Source organism: Solea senegalensis, linkage group LG14, assembly GCF_019176455.1.
Source record: "Solea senegalensis isolate Sse05_10M linkage group LG14, IFAPA_SoseM_1, whole genome shotgun sequence".
NCBI classification, from domain to species: domain Eukaryota; kingdom Metazoa; phylum Chordata; class Actinopteri; order Pleuronectiformes; family Soleidae; genus Solea; species Solea senegalensis.
In genome coordinates this window covers 14,540,934-14,559,517 of record NC_058034.1, presented here as the reverse complement: position 1 = coordinate 14,559,517, position 18,584 = coordinate 14,540,934, and the positions used below count along the sequence as shown (strand labels likewise).

The 18,584-nt window shown below is 38.8% G+C and overlaps 1 protein-coding gene across 1 annotated transcript; it reads right to left on the bottom strand.

Annotated features, from left to right (window-relative positions):
• Window positions 1-82: 82 nt before the first annotated feature.
• On the bottom strand, window positions 83-9,547 carry LOC122781016 (disabled homolog 2-like). The gene is made up of 7 exons (XM_044044504.1): window positions 8,908-9,547; window positions 8,626-8,755; window positions 3,414-3,553; window positions 1,900-1,998; window positions 885-1,016; window positions 385-471; window positions 83-175 (listed from the first exon to the last, which is right to left on the bottom strand). The coding sequence occupies exons 2-7, from the start codon at window positions 8,708-8,710 to the stop codon at window positions 83-85; spliced, it is 636 nt and encodes a 211-aa protein (XP_043900439.1). The 5' UTR covers window positions 8,711-8,755; window positions 8,908-9,547.
• Between the last annotated feature and the right edge of the window lie 9,037 nt (window positions 9,548-18,584).

The following is an 18,584-nucleotide window of genomic DNA, read 5'->3' as shown; positions in this document are numbered from 1 at the left end:
TGACAAATCAGATAGATTTAAATAAAACATTAGAAAGTTTATTGTCTTCTAGATAAATAAAAGTCCATAATTTCAAACACTGTTAGATTTTGTGACAGTGATTGCATTTTCTTCTTCTTTCATTTACCTCAAGTGGAACGGCTGAACGCTCATCGATGGGCAGCAAGGTGCTCATCTGTAAACCAAAGCAAAATGCAGTGTTAGCACAAAGAAACAAACAAATTACATATGTATATATGTATGTATACATATATTATATATATATATACATATATTTATATAATTATATAAAATGTATAACATTTATAAAATATTAAATATTATAAAACTATAATTATTATTATATTAATTATAAAATTAATTTATAAACTATTCATCTCTGACTTGAGTCGGTGCCTCTGCAGGTTCCTGTGGCGTCTCTTGATCCAAACGCTGACAGACTTCCTTGATGTCAGCCAGGACTGAATCTGCCTGGTGAAGCAAAAAAAAAAAAACTTCTTTCATTTCAATTGTATTTGTTCCAATCATGCAATGCACAAGTCCATTAAAATACAAAAAGCACAATCTGTATAATATCCCACCAAAAGGTGCAAGAAGAAGGTGTAACATGATATAACATTCTCACTTTTGCTGTGAGGAACAATATATTGATGCAGTGGAATGATGATAAAAGCCCTTCAGTTAAAGGTTGGCGTAAGATCATATTTAAGCTGGTTTCTTTAAATAAAAAAGTACAGCAGGTCTTTAAAGTCCTAGCTTCAACTATTATACAAGCAGTCTCCTGATTCTGGACCTGTGGTATGTTATATCATATAAGTATGGTTTGTTATGTGTGTTCTTGCTGCCATGCTTTGACTGTTCCTCAGGACTGTGGTAGTTGTTACCAGGATGGCCATCTTGATGTAGAAGAGGCTGTAGGAGTCTTGGTGTTGGTAAATGTAAGCCAGAGCTCTGGGGTCGGACTCATCTTTTGTCAAAGAGCTGATTCTGCTCCTCTCGTGGTCATGAAGAACAGCCTGGAGATAGTAAATGAAGAGGATCTTAGTCCTGGTACTGAACACACAGAGGCACCACTCAACCAAAACACGTGTGATGATTATTATCACAGCAAATAGCATGTAAAGCAAAAAGTGAAACAAAAGGCTGTGGCACAGATAACTTCTGCAGCTGCAAAAGATTAATAACGAATTCCAAGATTTATTATTACAATACATTTTCTGGGACTACAAGGGATTTCACATGGAAAAAAAGATAAATAAATACGAGTAAAATTTGCAATGTCACTGATTCAGCCAAGTTCATCTAAAAAAACATTCCTGACTGAGGAAGATAATATCTGTTTCAAATAGTTTGTTAGGTAATTTGTGGAATATCGAGTCAAAGTAAGTGATATATACAGACTTTTAAAGAGTCAAAGTATTTCTGCAGCATTTATAGGGAGTAAATCTCTCTCATAATTTGTTGGTGGTTGAGCAGATTGAAAACATATGGGAGTGATCCCAGAGGAGCTGAAATGCACAGCAGGAGATGTTCAGCAGCTTGGATACATTCAGTTTGATTTGTGAATTATTGCTGGTAGCAGGTTTGCCAGGCATCTACAATAATATTCCACTTTCAGTAAAAAGATTAGGCAGACATGTGTGCAAGGGAAAGCAGTAAATAATGTATACAGTATATTTAAAATGGGAGGAACTCTGTTAAAGTTTCAATTAAAAATCAACATGGATGAAGAATGAAATGTGTCTGTAATTACAGTGTCCCATGATATAAACCTGGAAAAGGAAAAGGAAAATGTCACTGAGCCAAGTTTTAGATTATAACAGTCAAATCCAGGTCTGGGATTAAAGCAAAGACAAAAGAGGAAAGAACTTTGGGAGAGTTTTAGTTGATGTGACACACCCCAGTCCGCTCATCCAGGATTTTCAGGCCGGTGGAGAAAACTTTCAGCCAAACTCTCGGTTTGTGTTTCCCCTGTTTCCTTGATGCTACCTCAATGCCCTAAACACATACACACACATGCATGCACACACAGTGTTCAGGCAACTTAAAACACGAGGCAAAAATGAATAGAAACTGCACAGTTTTGCATACTGATTATAATCATAGTAACAGCAGCTGTGGCCAGGTGCCATAGTGTCATGCTTTTTGTAAAAGCAACACTCAACATTTAGTTTTACTAAAGTTACATTAAAGTGTAAATAAACCCCTAAACAACTTTTTTTCCCAGGTGAAAACCAGTGAATATGGGTATCTACTAATGAGAAAACCAGTTTATGCATCATATAGTGTGAGTAATTTGATTTTTCTGCTGCATTATACCAATATGCAATGAATAAGTTTTGCATTATCACATTTTGGAAGGTATCTTTTGCTTTATTAATCCTTTATTTAACTATTCTGGTATTTAGTCATCGTTATTGCATATATTTTTATTCTTAAATGTAAAATGTTTAAATTTTATTTTTCACACGATATTTTTCTGCTCATTTCCTTGCCTGTGTGTGTTTATTGTATATTACTAAATACAAAACAGTTTTCCTATGAAACTCAAGATTATTCTTGTATTGCTATTGTATGAATGTGTATACGTGGTTTGTGAAAAAGTTAATTATCATCTTTTCTGTATTAATTGACTTTGCTTTGCTAAATATCATTTTCATTAACTCATGTAAGAGTTATTAATGTTTATGTATAGCCAACACAAATACCACAACGCCCATGAGCCTCAGCTGCAGTTGTCATGGTGAAAAACATGTCACGGTTGTATACGGAATTCAAAATGCTTCACTGCTGCAGTTGTTAACAAATTATGCAGCAAAAACCTATACTTTTGTGTGTGTGTTTTCTTTTAATAAAAACTGCCAAAAGCAGTTTAGTTTTCTTAAAAAGTGGAAAATGCATTATGTGAGTTGTCGTTAACGCCTTTCTACATCACACTTACATATTTTGTTGCACAGATTTGGACCGGGAGAGTTTTATGCAGATATGAGCCGCTGCAACTGTCGGTAATGTGTTACTGTTTATGGTAATATGAATGATTTTCATGTCCACAACCATGGACGCCTGTTTAATATCAACATTTTAGAGGTGCACCAATTCAGTGGGATTTTCCATCTGGGAAAATGAAATGTCAGCGTTGATATAATTTTACTGTAGAGTCCCTCAATAGCTGTTAAGATGTATTAGGTTGGAATGGACAGAGCAGTAAGTATGACTAATGTCTGGAGAATTCTGGAGAACAGTTTGTGAATCTTTTTCAGGTTCTGACAATGTACTGATGACAGCTTTTTAATCTCAGTTGTCTTATTATATCAGAGTTCTGGTGTTTATGTTCAACTTTCTTTCTGATACAATGAGGAGGAGGAGATCGCCTTACAGATAATGTTGATTATGGCAGTGGAGGACACATGTACCTTGAGTTTCATCATGGAGTCCCAGCACATCTTGTCCCCCTGGGAGTCGGACACCGGGTCAACACCAATGAGCTTCGCTTTGTACCGAACTCCGTCACCATGGAAACGGTCAGCGGTGTTGCCGGGTGTCCTGGTGGCTCCTGCAGGGAAACACGAGCAGAAGCAAAAGACAAACTATGATGATAAAATCTGATGTGAAAGGAAGTTTTAACAGTGTTTAGGTGACATTACGTCTTTAAAGAGTCTGTGTCTCTGTTTCTGTGTGTTAATGTAAAGGGATAAATGCTGTGTGTTTTCTCTCTCTCTGTTTGTGTGTATGTGTATACTTGCATTTGTAGTCCTCAAGGAGACCAACCCATATTTGGCCTCCTAATGAGGCAGAATCAAATTCTGAGGAACCAGGTAAAGGTCTAAAATTGTGGTTAAGTTAAGGTGAGAGTTTGTTAAAGTTAGGGATAATACTTTGTTAAGGCTGTTTAAATTAATGGAAGTCAATACAGTGTCCTAAGAGGAATAGCAGTGCAAACCCGTGTGTATATGTGTGTGTGTGCATTTGACTGATCTTTGGTCAATGTTTTATTAATTTTCGTGGAATGTAAACCGGTAATTTAGTGATTATGAAAAAAGTTTTATGTGTTGACGTAACAAAGGTCGGGTCTTAAACCATTTTAACTGTGTTGTTTAAAGGTTTACTAGCATTTACGCGTGGTTTATTTAGAGGTTAAGTTCAAATAGGCAACACATCTGCTTTAAACTGTTCAATGAATTCACAAGTTAATGCTGTAAGTTATAATAATTGTGACATTGTAAGTAACAACAATGGCTTCTGTCTGAATGGGAATATTTTTTACTTATCGTGCCAGTTCATTTATGCTCTGTCAGGTGTGGAGTTTCTGGGCAGATTATAAAATATTCTGCTGACAATGTTCAGCTTCATGTAGCTCATGTGACATATAATTTAACCACAGGTCTCTTTCCTGTGGAGATTACTGATTTGACAAAATAAAGTGCAGTAAAAGCCCAGGGTACATAATACAATTTAAATACAAAGAGTGGCCTCAGCGATATATCATGCTGATCTTTCACTGCATTGTTGCTTTAATTTGTGACTATTTGTATATCTTTTGGTAAAATATGACACCTCTGTCATTAAATTGATACATTTAGATATTACTGTTCCATTTCTGACATACAATTACTCTTGAATAAATAAAACCTTTTAAAAATGGTGATCCAAATCATAAAATAAATTTGAATTGGTAAACAAATCAATAAATTTCATTTAAATGTCATTCTATGTATTTTAATTAAATCTTATACACATACATCTTAACTAAAAGTTGGGAAAATTCTCAAATTCTTTAATATCACATCTAATAAATGCCTGTGTTCAACTCAACATTAAAAAATCTGCACACTGAGAGGTTTACTGTTTTGTGCTCAAGCAAAATCACTGTTACTCAGAAAAACTATTTGTAGTGGGATAAAAGCACAAAGTAAATCACTTAAAACATCCATTAAAAGGTATGGGTAAAAAAGTATATTCTGCAATAAAGATATTAAGATAGTTAACCTGATAATCTACAGTGTCATCTCAGTTCTTTTGCCTCCCTTCATATTAAATTGGAAAGGACAAAATAATAAAAAAATGATTGTCCATAGGTTTTATGTAGCAACGATAAGCTGCCGAAATCAAATAACCAGCTAAAATAAAGTAGCAGAACAGTCTGAGGTGTATAAACATGAACTCAGCAGCCGCAGCAGCAGCCGCTGACAAACACAGACAAAAACACTTTGTTGCTAGACAACTAAGAAAGTTGTTGATGCTGTTGTCTCCCCTGCACCGTGAGTTACACCAATCAGTCATCTGCTGAACTCATCAGCTCCAAGTTCTCTCCTGATTATTTCAATTCTCAGTGTGAAGTCCAGTCCTTTAGTCTCACTGCTCTCTGTGAGGTTTTCTTGAGCTGATCCAGCTCTGCAGATCAGAAACAGCTGAAAGGTGTACATTTCACTGGCAGCACCAGTGAGCCATGGTCCTATAGCTGTTTAGGTGTATCGGCTATGGTCTTGTGTTCTTGTTCCATTTTAATAGTTCAGTCAGAGACGCTCTCGTCATAATTAAACCCTTTATTACTACAGTTACTACTGCTCTTTAGATGCTCCATGGATTCTCCAAACAACATTCTGAATAATATTTTAAACTTTGAGCTTCTTAGGCTCCTCACGCCACCTTATGCCTGCCGAGACAATATTTGGATAGATTTCAGTCCTTCCGACAATCGTGGGAGGCTGATCTGAACAGATTATCTGGCCAAATTATCATGTAGTGCGTGGGATTAAAAGATATGATTCTGACACATTCAGACATGTTACAATTTCAAAATCAGTTACAAAGTCCATTGTGTCTGTGGTCTCCTACATTTTTAAAATTAAGTCAGATTTGAAAACCCTCTTGTGTGGGGCAGGCAATAATCCTGAGAAAGCACAGACTAGACGATCCCGTCCAGACGCAGGGCCACATACTTGGCGTTTAGTCATACGATATGTCTCTTTTGTAGTTTTGGAAAAATTAAAGCAAAATGTAAAAAGAATAAATGAGGAAAGAATTTACAGAATGGAACTGATGTGTGAAAAGACAAGAATGACTTAAGACGTTTTCCTGTTTGAGCAGAACTGAACAGATGTAAAGAGGTTATATGTATACTACGGTTTAAAAAGGATACTGCAATCCAAATCCAATCCAAAATATGAACCTACAAGGAGCTACACTTTGCTACACGATTGGTTGCGTGATCAGAACCTCGCAATAAGAAACTCAATCTGGACTGGATCGTCTAGTCTGTGCTTTGTCAGGATTAAAACATTGAAAATCGTTTACAAAGTCCGTTGTGTCTGTGGTCAGAAAGATTTGAAAATCCTCTCGTGTGGGGCAGGCAATAATCCTGAGAAAGCACAGACTAGACGAGCCAGTCAAGACGCAGGACCATATACTTGGAGTATAGTCATACGATTTCAAGGATTTGGGATCTCACAGAAACTTGGGTGATTTAACTTCAGAATATAAACAGACTATTGGCGTCATCAGTTAATAGCTGTTGTGTGTGTGTGTGTGTGCGTGCGTGCGTGCGATGTTTTGTGCTGAGAAATGCAAAACAACAACAACTGTGGATTAAGTCACAGGTGAGAGGACGGAATCAACTTGGCTTGTACAAGTTATGGTTCTAAAGAAAAGTATGCAACATCCGTTTGCGGGTCAACTTGCAGTTCTGCTCACGCCCCCAATCGATGTTCAGTCAGATTTGAAATCAGGAAGACTCTGATGTGTCCAATGTCCAATTAAATTTGCGTCTGTTAATCCCTCACACTAGAGAGTAATACAATAATAACATGTCTGTTCCGATCAGCCTAAAATCAGAAGACACCTAGGTTTTTTGGAAAGGCCAGATTGGGACCAAACTCTGGCCAATTATCCTCTCGTCTCAGTCAGGCTTTAGTTTAAGAGTGGGTGTAATTGTAGCGTGACTAATAGATTGCGATCAGCTGGTTGTCCTCTGATTACAGCTGGGCCATATGACTACTGTCTCTTGCATGAACTAATGCAAGGATTCATTTAAACCCTTATTTATTTTAGCTGTTAAAAGATGACGTAAGAGTGAATATTTTAGGAAAAACAGATGAAGAATACATGCTCACTGAACATTTGTAGACATAATAACCAATATAAATGTTGTGACTTTGCAGATATGCACTTTATAAAAGGTTTCCCTGAGCATTACACCCACGTCTTTGAGCTTGCAATTTGCCCTAGTTTTGTGATACCAGGTCTAAGTTGGTACAAGGTGTTGGCCCTAAACTATAAATAATGTTGTAACTCAAACCTCACAAAGCTGCCAGAGTAAGATGAGAAAACAGCATCTGATTCTAGGACGCTGTATTAACTTTCACTTTTTATCAAAAACATCCTGCAGGGCTTCTCCCGTTGTTGAAAATTTCACCACATCTTCATTAAAAACTCTAATTTCTTATAACGACTAATAACTGACACAACTGGGAGGTTTCTAAACATGTGGCAGATACATTTGTAACATAGCATGTGTTAGAAAAAGGCAGAAGAGAGCGTATTTTTGGAGCAGTGATTTTCATTTACGTGCCTCACATGACAGTCCCAAAGGCTGGAAAAGGATTTCCAGTAAGAAATGAGTGTATACATCAACATGTGACACTATGTTCCTCTAACAGCTGGAACAGTTGGACACCATCCAGTCCAGCAAGTATGAGGAACAAGGAAAACCCAAACAAACAAAAGTGCTACCTGAAAATGCTCCTCATTTCCCATCAGATTGTCACAAACTCAGTGTCCTGTGAGGACAGAGGACAAAGTGTCTCTAACCAGTGGAGACACGCACAAGCACAGGCAGATTAATTCTCACATTGCATACAATATAACTTTGAAATGACGTGGAACTTATTCTCAGCAGTAACAGTCTGTGTTTAAAGGTTATTACTTAACATTCCTCAGTTAGAGGGATGTGCCAAAGATTTGACACTGAACCATGTGATGCTACGTAAGCAAAAGTGTCAAAATATAATATACAACATCATCTCCTGAACTTGTACTGTGTAAGGTGAATTTTAGAGGCAGTAAAGCTGCACATAAAGAGGTGACTCTCACATGCATGATGGTAGAGAGCAGCCTTACTCCTTTGTCTCTTTTTAGTTTTGGGAAAATTAAAGCAACGTGTAAAAAGAATGAATGATAGAAAGAAATTTTATAATGGAACTGTGACATTTTTCTGCAAATATGTTTTAACGGAATTGAATAGATTTAGGATATGTATACTAGGGTTTACAGTGATACTACAATCCAAAGTAAAACATATTGGAACATATTTCCCTCTTAAGGGTAAGTAGTTTGAGGATCCAATCCAAAAGATGAATCACTTATATCCCTTTTCCACAACATAAACACAGAATTTGCAGGTTGTAAATTATATTTAGTGCCACTGTTATTGGTGAAGCCAGTACTTAGGTTTAACACGTTTCCTTAATCTCTAACGACATACTGAATCATGGTCATTTTATGAATAAAAACAATGAAAATTCCGTTGGTTTTAACAGATTTCTCCTCAGATCACAAGTCAAAAGCCTCTGTCACTAAAGGAACATTGGTGAATTTATTCAAATTCCAACAGCAGTTAAATACTTGTACCTCTTGCAATGGAGGAGAGCCAGGGTCTGACAGCCGCTTGGCTTGGGGCAGGACAACTTCCAGTCATTTGCTCCGTCTCCATCATGATGAGGTCTGTTTGGAAATTAAAGGCTGCAGGAGTTCAGGATCCCTGTGAAAACAAAGTGGCTGTCAGTTGTCGGCATGCTGAATCTGGTTAGCAGCTCAAGGAAATGTCGGTAGGACTGCTGCAAAAGAAAATCAAACAATTATTTCATCATTATGTTTATGGATGTAAAAGAAGAAACTTTTAATCCACCTTACCTGCTGGGAGTGTGCGTCTGCTTTGACCCTGTGGCTTCGTTTGACTCACAGATGAAACTTCTCTGAGTCAAAGGTCAGGCCACAGACTCACTGGTGATATATTAACATCCTCTGGGAGACACAAGTATGGGAACACTTGTAACAGACTGGAGAGGCTTTCCCTGCTTCGTCTCTCAGGGGTTGAATGTGAGGTCATGTATTTCTTTCAAGGAAAGAAGGCACTGGGTGGTATTTTCTTTAAAAATACAGCGAAACCCTTATGTGCCATATAAACATAGCTGAACACTTTGTGAAAAGCATAGTTGAAAGATAAAATAGCTAATCGTCTATTTTTTAATCCAAATGAAAAAAAAAATTCCTTTGTGGCCTTGAATGGTTCTTCACCGTTTAACCTGTCTCTCATTCCAGGATGGATGATGTGGATTAGCAGTGCATCCATATCGACTCTGCTCATCAAACGCACAAACCTCTGCTTTACTGTTTTGTTACAGTGTGTTGCATGACGGCAGGTGGTCATGAAGAAGTCAAATGCTAATTAACTAACATGTAACATGAAACCATGAATAAATGTAACATAAATAATGGTCTGTGCAGGCTTTCTTGGTTCGCATTTATATTTCGAGAATCTTTTTTTTAAAATGTTATTTGTTATTTATTAATATATATATGTGGCATGTTTGTTAATTTTATGCTTGTGTGTGGAACAATAGCGGCTATTTTAGTTGCAGCTAAACACGCTCACTATAAACAAACAAACGCAACTCTGAAGGCTGTGAGCTGTGAGTGAGCAGCAGAGAGGTTTCTGACACATTTAATGGGAAACAGATAACAAACATAGGAAGTGGATTTGGACATAGTAAGAGATATCACTTCATCAGAGTTATTTTCCTAGACTTGACAAATTTGCCCCCAGAGTCACTGAAGACATTATGCAACTGTGCTCTCAGGCCTGAAGCACTATCTGCTGATGACTATACACTGAACTCTGTGTGCCAAATTAGTGGACTGAGCCTAAAAAAGCTGTTCTTCAATGACAGCACGTACGTCATCTTAATGAGTCATGTCTGTTCACACTGAAGGGCGACAAAGTTCTTCTTAAACTAACAGCGGCTTGTATGGGGGAGGGGGGGAGGGTTTATTGTTGAATGAAAACAAACCACAGTTCACGACCTTTTTATTCAGGCGTTCACAACCTCACTTGTTTTATTCTTTGAGTACACGGAGTTAATCATGTTTCACCTCCTCTTTTATTACTTCTCCGTGGTTCTGCCCGGTGACCTGTGAAGTCTGAACTGGTGGTGAGGTGAAGTGAGGACAAACTGTTCTTCTTATTGCATGGAATAAATCTGCTGCCTCGGAGATTACATTTTAGGATTCATTAAATTAGGATCAGATTAACCTGTTGGCAGGACTTGGGGTAAAACTGAGCTGTGGGCTCCTTGTGACCCCAGTTCCTCCTTCCCTTTGTACACCAAGTTTGAAATAGATGCCTGTTCATACCCAGCAGACTCCGAGCACACTACACATTACACTGTTATTGGATTTTCTCAGAAACCAACCGTTTATTTTTGCTGTAATAATATTTTACGTAAGGTTAAATTTAGGGGAAACTATAATAAGTACCTCTGCAAGGTTAGTGGACCTTCGTTGTCACGGTTACAATAATAAACACATGGCTGAGGTCATAGCACGATCATGGTCCTGGTTAAAATAATCAAATGAAGACTGTCACTTGGAATTAGAAGACTTACAGTGTTATTTAATTTCATTCAATTAAACTTTATTTGTATTGCCCAGAATCACAACATACGGTCCATGATGTCAAGGCTCTGTACATAGTGAGGTCAAGAAGGAGCAATATGACAGAGAGAGCACCATCAGTGCCCACGCTGAGGAAACTCTCCTTTCCTTTTAACAGGAAATAACAGCCAGACAAGACTTTGTGTGGATGACCGTCTGTCTCGCCCGAGTCCAGAGTTTCGTCTAATCTCACTTTGACGTCTTTGTGCACGAAAAAACATTTTGAAAACATAAGGTTCAATACTGAAGCCGTGCAAACTCATTTGGCAATGGATAAAAGTCACACACTACGTCTTTTAGAAATTTCACTTTTTGTTTTATCTAATCTAGTTTTTATTGCTTTTACTTGACTGATGAATGGTCACACATCTGGAGAGCCAAAAGCGGCAGTGACTCAGAGCTGACTGCTGTCTGTGTGAGGAAAACCGGAGAATGCAAACAATGCACTTTCTCAAATAAATATTGTGAACCAGACTAGTTGTGACGCGATGTTTACGTTAGCAAAAGAGGCTTTGCATGGAGAAGCATTTTTTCTCAGGAGGCAAAGCTAATTGTTGAAAACCCTCAGAAGCAGGAAAGATTTCATGTCAGATTAAGCGCTGTTTCCCTAAACTCTTCTCTAAAAGAGAGGGAATCTTGTTAAGTCAAAAATAATATGCAAACCCTGAAGATGAGGGCCAAGGCAGCAGATTTTGGCAGCGTGAAAGAGACCTCAGTAACCCAAGGGCATGGATGAATGAATGAATCCACTTCACCCAGTGAATCTGCAGAAAAGGTCATGTGACATACATGACCTGCCATCACATCAGTGAGGGGAAGTTTAGGTTTCCTTTTTGACAGGAGTGAGTGTGGGGTTAATAATCTCACATGCCAACAGTGAAACACACAGAGAATAGTGGCAGCAGCAGCGGAGCTCAGGGATTATTTAACTGCACCCTGTAGACGTTTCATAACAAACTGTGTGTGTGTGTGTGGGGGACTTTGTCATTGTAGGTCGATCAGGACAAACAAGTTAGTAGGTAGGCAAGTAGGTGGTAAAGGCAGACAGGTGGTTAGGTAGTTACAGTAGGCAGGTATAGGTAGGGAGGAAGGCATATGAACAGTATTTATGTGTATGTACTGTGTGTATGTACACAGACAGACAGACAGGCTTGGTCATCCATTCATCTTCTACCGCTTTGTCCTCCACATGAGGGCCACAGGGGCCACTGTGCCAATCTCAGCTGACCTACGGCCAATTTGCCTAATCCTCAAATCTGCATGTCTTACTGCAAACTTTATTGGTAAACAATAAATGACTTTTTTTCCTAACCCATTGGCGATGACCTCAGTATCAGGAACTCTCAGAGTGTTGACCCGTGCGAGTCTCTCGTCAGAAGGCCGTAACTAATGGTGGTTCACTGTTTCCCACATTCCACTTCATATAAAGTGGAACAGCAAATCCGCTGCTGCAGCATGTTTCATAAACTTAAAGTGGATTACATGTTCTGCGAGTGTGTGACGTCTTGAGCAGAAGAAACATCCCTCATTGGATAAACTAAAGAAAAGTGAAGCACCAGGCTGGTCGGTTTCTGCCATGTCTTAGTGTTTGGTAATTAGAAAAAAAGATAACTGTGTCAGTCAGTTACTTAACAGTTACTTAATTTACCAACCTGAGAGCAGGTTGAGTGTTTGCTCCTCTGTTTACGTGTGCGTGCAGTCTTTGAATATGCCCATATTCATTACATTTGGTCTCTGATATGTCCCACTGCTAATTCCACATGGACTCCTTTGTACACACTTATTGTCACGGCTGACACTGAATATGATTGGAAACAAAAATGTTTTTGGCTTATTTCTGGCTCTGTTTGCAGGCAGATGACACAAGGTAGTCGGTTAACAGTGTGGCCGAATGCCAAACTCCTGGGTGTCTTTACAACCATAAACAAAGCCTTATATAGGGAGTGTCACTGCGCTCTCAAAAGGCACTCAAAAGCAGAACCCAGGAGGGAGATTTAAAAGCACAGACTTTACCCACCACAAATAAAACACAAGCTTACAAAACCCTACGCTGGCAAACAAATTAAGCATCCGGCCAAGACACCGAATACATGTGAAAAACATTATCAAGATCAAAACGACAGGCAAACAACAAAGTGCTGGGCATTTAAGCAGCATGACACAAAGCCAGCCTGGCAGAAATGTGTAAACAGGTCTGTTTATGTGGTGTCCTCAAATGTTGTATTTACAAGAGTCCATCTGAACCACTCCTCATATTATACACAGGGAGGTTCATTTTTCAGCTGAAGTACGTGATGAACATACTGTCAGTATAGAATTTGGAATTGTTTAATTTGTCCTGGTGTTTTATTTTCCCAATAGACTTCTCATTTCTTCTGTTGTAACTGCCATAAACTGGAAAGCGTTTTCTTGCATCCATGTTGTCTTATGTAAAGAACCTAAAAGGGAAACTTGACTACAAGGATCATACCAGAAAATGACTTTGGTAGAAGTTGAAGAAAAATGTACTTAAGTTTTAGAAGTAAAAGTATTTACAAAGTGAGAAGTAAGGATTGAGCCATGGTGGATCAGTGGTAGGGCGAGTTGTCTTTCAACTGGGAAGTTGTGGGTCCAATTCCTGGCTCTGTTAGTCTATATGTGTCCTCGAGCAAGACACTTAACCCCACGTTGAAGCATGTGAATGGGTGAAAACTGTAGCGTAAAGCAGCTCATCGAGACTAGAAAAGCTCTATATTACCAACTCTTCCTCCTCTGATTTTATTTGGTAGTAACGAGTAACAAAAATAGTTAGAGGAAATGTAGTAGAGTAAAAGTTGCTAGAAATACAAATAACAAGAGAATTTTGTATTTAAGTACAGGAAGTACCTTTTTAAAACAGTGAGGTCAGCTCATTCAGGTGTAAGTAGCAGATTTGGCTCATCCCCAGATGAGATTACGCGAAAGACGCCATACAGAATATACGATATAAAACATACAACGAGAGAAAATACTAAAAGAGAGTGCAAACCTCATCCAGAAATCCTAATAATTTCTTCCTCGGGGCGATAACCTACATCCTCAGAAAACGTCATTCAAATCTGTCCTTTACTTTCTTGAGCTGTGCTGTTCAAAGGCAGACAGAAAAACACCATTATATCATCTCTTTTTGATGTTCCTCTGATGTTATGATCATGTGACATGTGACAAAAGCTCAGCACCTGGAGGCCACAGAGTGTAATAGACAATTAAAGGACAAGGACAAAGCGGTGAAGAAGTAAGAGGAGGAGGAGGAGGTGGAGGAGGCGTGTGTCGACTCTGATGAGTCTCAAATACTTTCCACAATGTCAAGCACTTTTTTACTTTCACCACCACTTTTGTTTGAAATATGAAAACCAAAACTTTAATCCCTTATTTGTATTGATAATCTTGGGAATGCATATCCATCCCTCAGGCATTTGAATATAACATTCAGGGGAGAAAACACAAATCTCACAGACTGATACGCTTTGCACACAGAATAATAAAACGTGTGTTTTGGTTTTTGTGTGCTCATTCAAGTGATCGTTTGAAATGTTTTGACACAAAAACAGTCTTAATAGAATTTCGCAAGAGTTGTTTACTTTTGCGAGAGATGTGTATTGATTTGCTAAGTTTGGGGAGAGGTTTTGTGGTTTCGAGTGTGCAGAGTTTTGACACAATGAGCTAAACTATGTACTAAGTGTTTAAGTAATTTAGCGGGGATTTAGAGAAAAACTCAAAAAAGTGCCATGGAAACATCTTCCTCATCTACTACAGCAGCAGCAGCAGCAGTCTGCTGTGTTGACATGAGGCAGGTCTATAGATTCACGTTGTTGATGCCAAATTCTGACCTGATCATCTGAAAGAATCAGTGTAATCCCGACTGATCAGACCAGGCTTTGTTTTTCCAGTTTTCATCTGCCTAGATTTCCGTTTTTGGCTGACAGAGATGGAACCTGACGTGATCAGAGATCAGAGATGCTTTTCTGCTCAGAATCGGAAACAGCAAAAAAAAAAACACAACAACTTTGTGGCTCAGAGCACAGCACGTGACACACACTCAAACGTACCTGTTTATTTCACTTGTTTTAGAATTATTATATTATATACAAGTATAGGCAAATAAAAGTACATGCTAACTTGCCACTTTATTAGGTACACCTGTTCAATTTATGTAGCCCATTGGGATAATGATTCAGTTTTATTTTGAGGCATTTTGGTCATTTAGCACGTTATATTTGTATTATTTTGTGTGTGTGTGTTCATTATCATTAAAATGGTTTAACCCTTTAACACCGAGCATATCGCTGACGACACGTTTGCACAAGCGCACTTTGCATTAGCACAGTTACGCGTTTCTGAAAGCTGAGAGGTTGCACGTCACAACCAACGTGTGGTTATTACGGTAATTTCACTCGTGTTGTTTCAGGAAGCCGAAAAATCAGAGTCTGTCGCCAGAGAGGAGAGAGTGGGAAGAACCAATTTCGAGTTAATTTACAACTGCAGTGTTTTTCTGAATAAACCTTTTTGTTTTTCGTCATTTTAAATTGTTCAACACGTAAATAACTGAGTTATTCTGGAAAAATGGATAAAAGCACTTAGTTACAGGACATTTTCTGGTCCTTTTATGGTTAAAATAAGGGTTAAGGCTCCTTTAATTGTCCATTGGGCCTCACATGCCTGATGGATGGAGTAGGATGACGAGCAACAGTTTTCTGACGTAACTATAGTGTCCCATCACCCACATAGTTTTGAGTAGTGTGTGATAGTGTTTTGTTAATAGGCTGGTGAACGTGACGAGGGCTTGTTTATCTTTGTAACTGACGGCTTTGTAGAATGAAGGTTCGGGTGCCAATTTAAAATCAATCTTGCCTTTTTCTTGAATTTAACGGGTCAGAAACTTCAGGTCCTGCAACAGTGGCTAGGAGTGTTAGTTGGTATTATTTCAGAAACGACTTATTTACTGGGATTTCGCACACACACCCGTCTCTAGTGTTTACACAGAATGGTCTGAAAAGGAGAAAATGTCCAGTGAGCAGCAGTTTTCTCTCAGCGAAAAAATGCCTCGTTGATGCCAGAGGTCAGCGGAGAATGACCAGACGCATGATTGAAAATAACCAGTTGTTACAAACAAGATCATAACTGAACACACTGCATGTCAAACCTGAAAGCAGATGGGCTTCAGCAGCAGCGGCACAGCGCATGAATGAGTGCACACACACACACAACACACACTTAGAGTGTGGTTATCTGAGCTATCCTTGTCTTTGTCAGCTCTCAGCAGTCTGGCCTTTCTCCTCTCAACTCTCTCATCAACCATGTGTCACAGAGTGCAGAGAGTTTGTCTGTACAGCGCTGACAAGGTTGATGATTAGATGCCTGGTTCAGTTTTTGCATTATTTTATGTAGATCGCATGTCTCAAGAATGGACTGACATGCAGTAACATTGTAAAGATATTTGCTCAGTTTTATTATAAATAAGTATTGTTTGACTGTTTGACGCTTCAATCATCAACATCCATCTTGTGTCGTCTGCTGTGAATGATGTGATCTGAAAGAGCTTTGTTGTGTTTTTGTATGCAGTGTAAATTTGGAAAACTGTGTGTGTGTGTGTGTGTGTGTGTGTGTGTGTCGAGCAAAAAATTGTGCTGGTAATTTTGGAAACGTGGTTTGGGGGATTTGATTTGGGAGTCTCAGGTTGCACTGATTGTATTCCAAATCTCAACTTTTAGTGCAGAAATAGCAGAAAACTGCAATTCATGGTTCATCAAACAGGATTTATGTTTGTTTGGCCTGGATTAAAATTTCACCAAACCATGACAGTATTTGGACCATCGTGTCCTGTAAAGCCACAGGTTGTGCGTTCAAGAATCAGTCATGCCCGATCACTGAACTCCTTCATTCTTCTTCTTCATTATTTAACCTTTATTTAACCAGGAAAAAGTCTCACTGAGATTAAGAGGCTCTTTTTTGAAGGGAGACATGGCCAAGACAGGTAGAAGCACAAATAAAACATCACATTGCAGATATAGAAGACAGTGGCATTATAGATAATCTGCCTCCACTTCTCCTACTCCAAGTTTAAAAGCATTTAGTGACACTAATCTTCAATTCTTTCTGCAGTTCATTCCATGCTGCAGGTGCAGAATATGCAAAATGCATTTTTTTTCCAGTTTCCATGTGGACACTTGGAACAGAAAGCAAAATAGCCATGAATTCTTACAGTGAATAAAAGCATAGGCTACTTCACTGAAATATCAGCAGTTACTGGTTCAGTTTTAACTTTAAGAGCAGTTTACTTTTACAGTGCAGTAGCGTACATGTTATTTGGATGAAAGAAAAAAAAAAAACAAGCCTTTATTTTACTTGAGGTAACGGCTGGTGAAATTCCAACCACAGTAAGTTGTTCCATTGTCAGAGTAGATTATTTTCAAAGAGCGAAAACAGAAAAGCATCAACAGTTCCAGCATTTGTTCCCCAGATGGATTTGCAGTAGTGAGTGCGGCTGCGGCTCCATGTATGCGTGTCGCTCACATGAATGGACTACAGTGCTATAGGAGCGCTGCTGTGTTTCACAACACTGGAGGTTTACATCAAAATAATAACATGCAACAGAGAGTCACCACATAAACACAGATTTTGTGCCATTTTTTTTTTAGCCGCACTAGCCGTGTGTGTGCGTGTCTCCAGGGTGATTTAACACAGGAGCCACAACTGGAAGTTACTTGAGGTCGTTTGTTGAACAGGAAGTTTGATACATTTGACAGTGCGTTATTGTTCTGTGCAAACACTGATGAAACAGTGATGTTAAGCTGCTTTGGTCCTGACCAAAGCTGAGATGTCTGTGTGTATTGTGATTGTCGAAGACATGCACTCACAAGTAAAGTCTGCCCCACACAAATGGATAATTGGCCAGATTACGGTACCGATCTGGACCTTCCGACAATTGTGGGTGTCTTCTGATTTTAGGCTGATTTAAATAGATTATCTGGCCGAGTTATCCTGCAGTGTGAGGGATTAACGGGCGCAATTTTAATGTCATCGAACGGCTAAAAGTCTTCCTGATATCAAATCGGAAGTATTTCACATGTTGGATATTTACGACTGAACAGTAATTTGGGGAGTCGACAGAACCCGGCAATAACCTATGAAAGCGAGTTGACTGGGAAACGGATGTTGACGTTTTTTTTTGCGTTACTCAGCACAAAGCGTTGCACGCACACAGCAGCTATTCACTGACAACACCGACAGTTCGCTTCCATGTCTGTTTAGATTCTGAAGTCACGTTAAATCACGTGAGTTTCCGTGAGTTCTCAAATCCCTGGAATCTCATCCCTGAAAAACGGTCTATTCTGTGCTTTTTCAGGACGCCAATTCTCTACATGTTTGTTGAACAGTAAGTTTGATGAGAATAATTACGGCCCATTAAACCTTAAATTTGCATTGAGATATTTTATAATAAACGACGTTACAGCAGGTGATACAAAATGCACTAAAAAGGAAAGTAATATTCTGCACAAACAGACTTTGGTCCCCACTAAAGCTTGCATGTGTGTTCTGCTCCTTCTAATCATCTAATCATTCTAATTTGGCAAGGTGGCGAGTGAGTTTTAATCACTTTACATGGTCTTAACAAAATGATCAATAACACTTTAAAGCTGTCCATCAAAGTTAAAAACCAGAACAGGTTCAAACATACATTCTCGGGGTCTAGTATGTCCTCCAGTCATGTGAACACATGCATCAAGAATGAGTTCTTCAGTGCTACCAGCTCTTAACGAGACAATAGTTTCCAGGTGCGTGCCAGCCAGTGAGAGAAACAAAGGGGTGGATCTTCCATGAAGAACGAAGGAAGAAATGACACCCCGAGGCCCAAAATC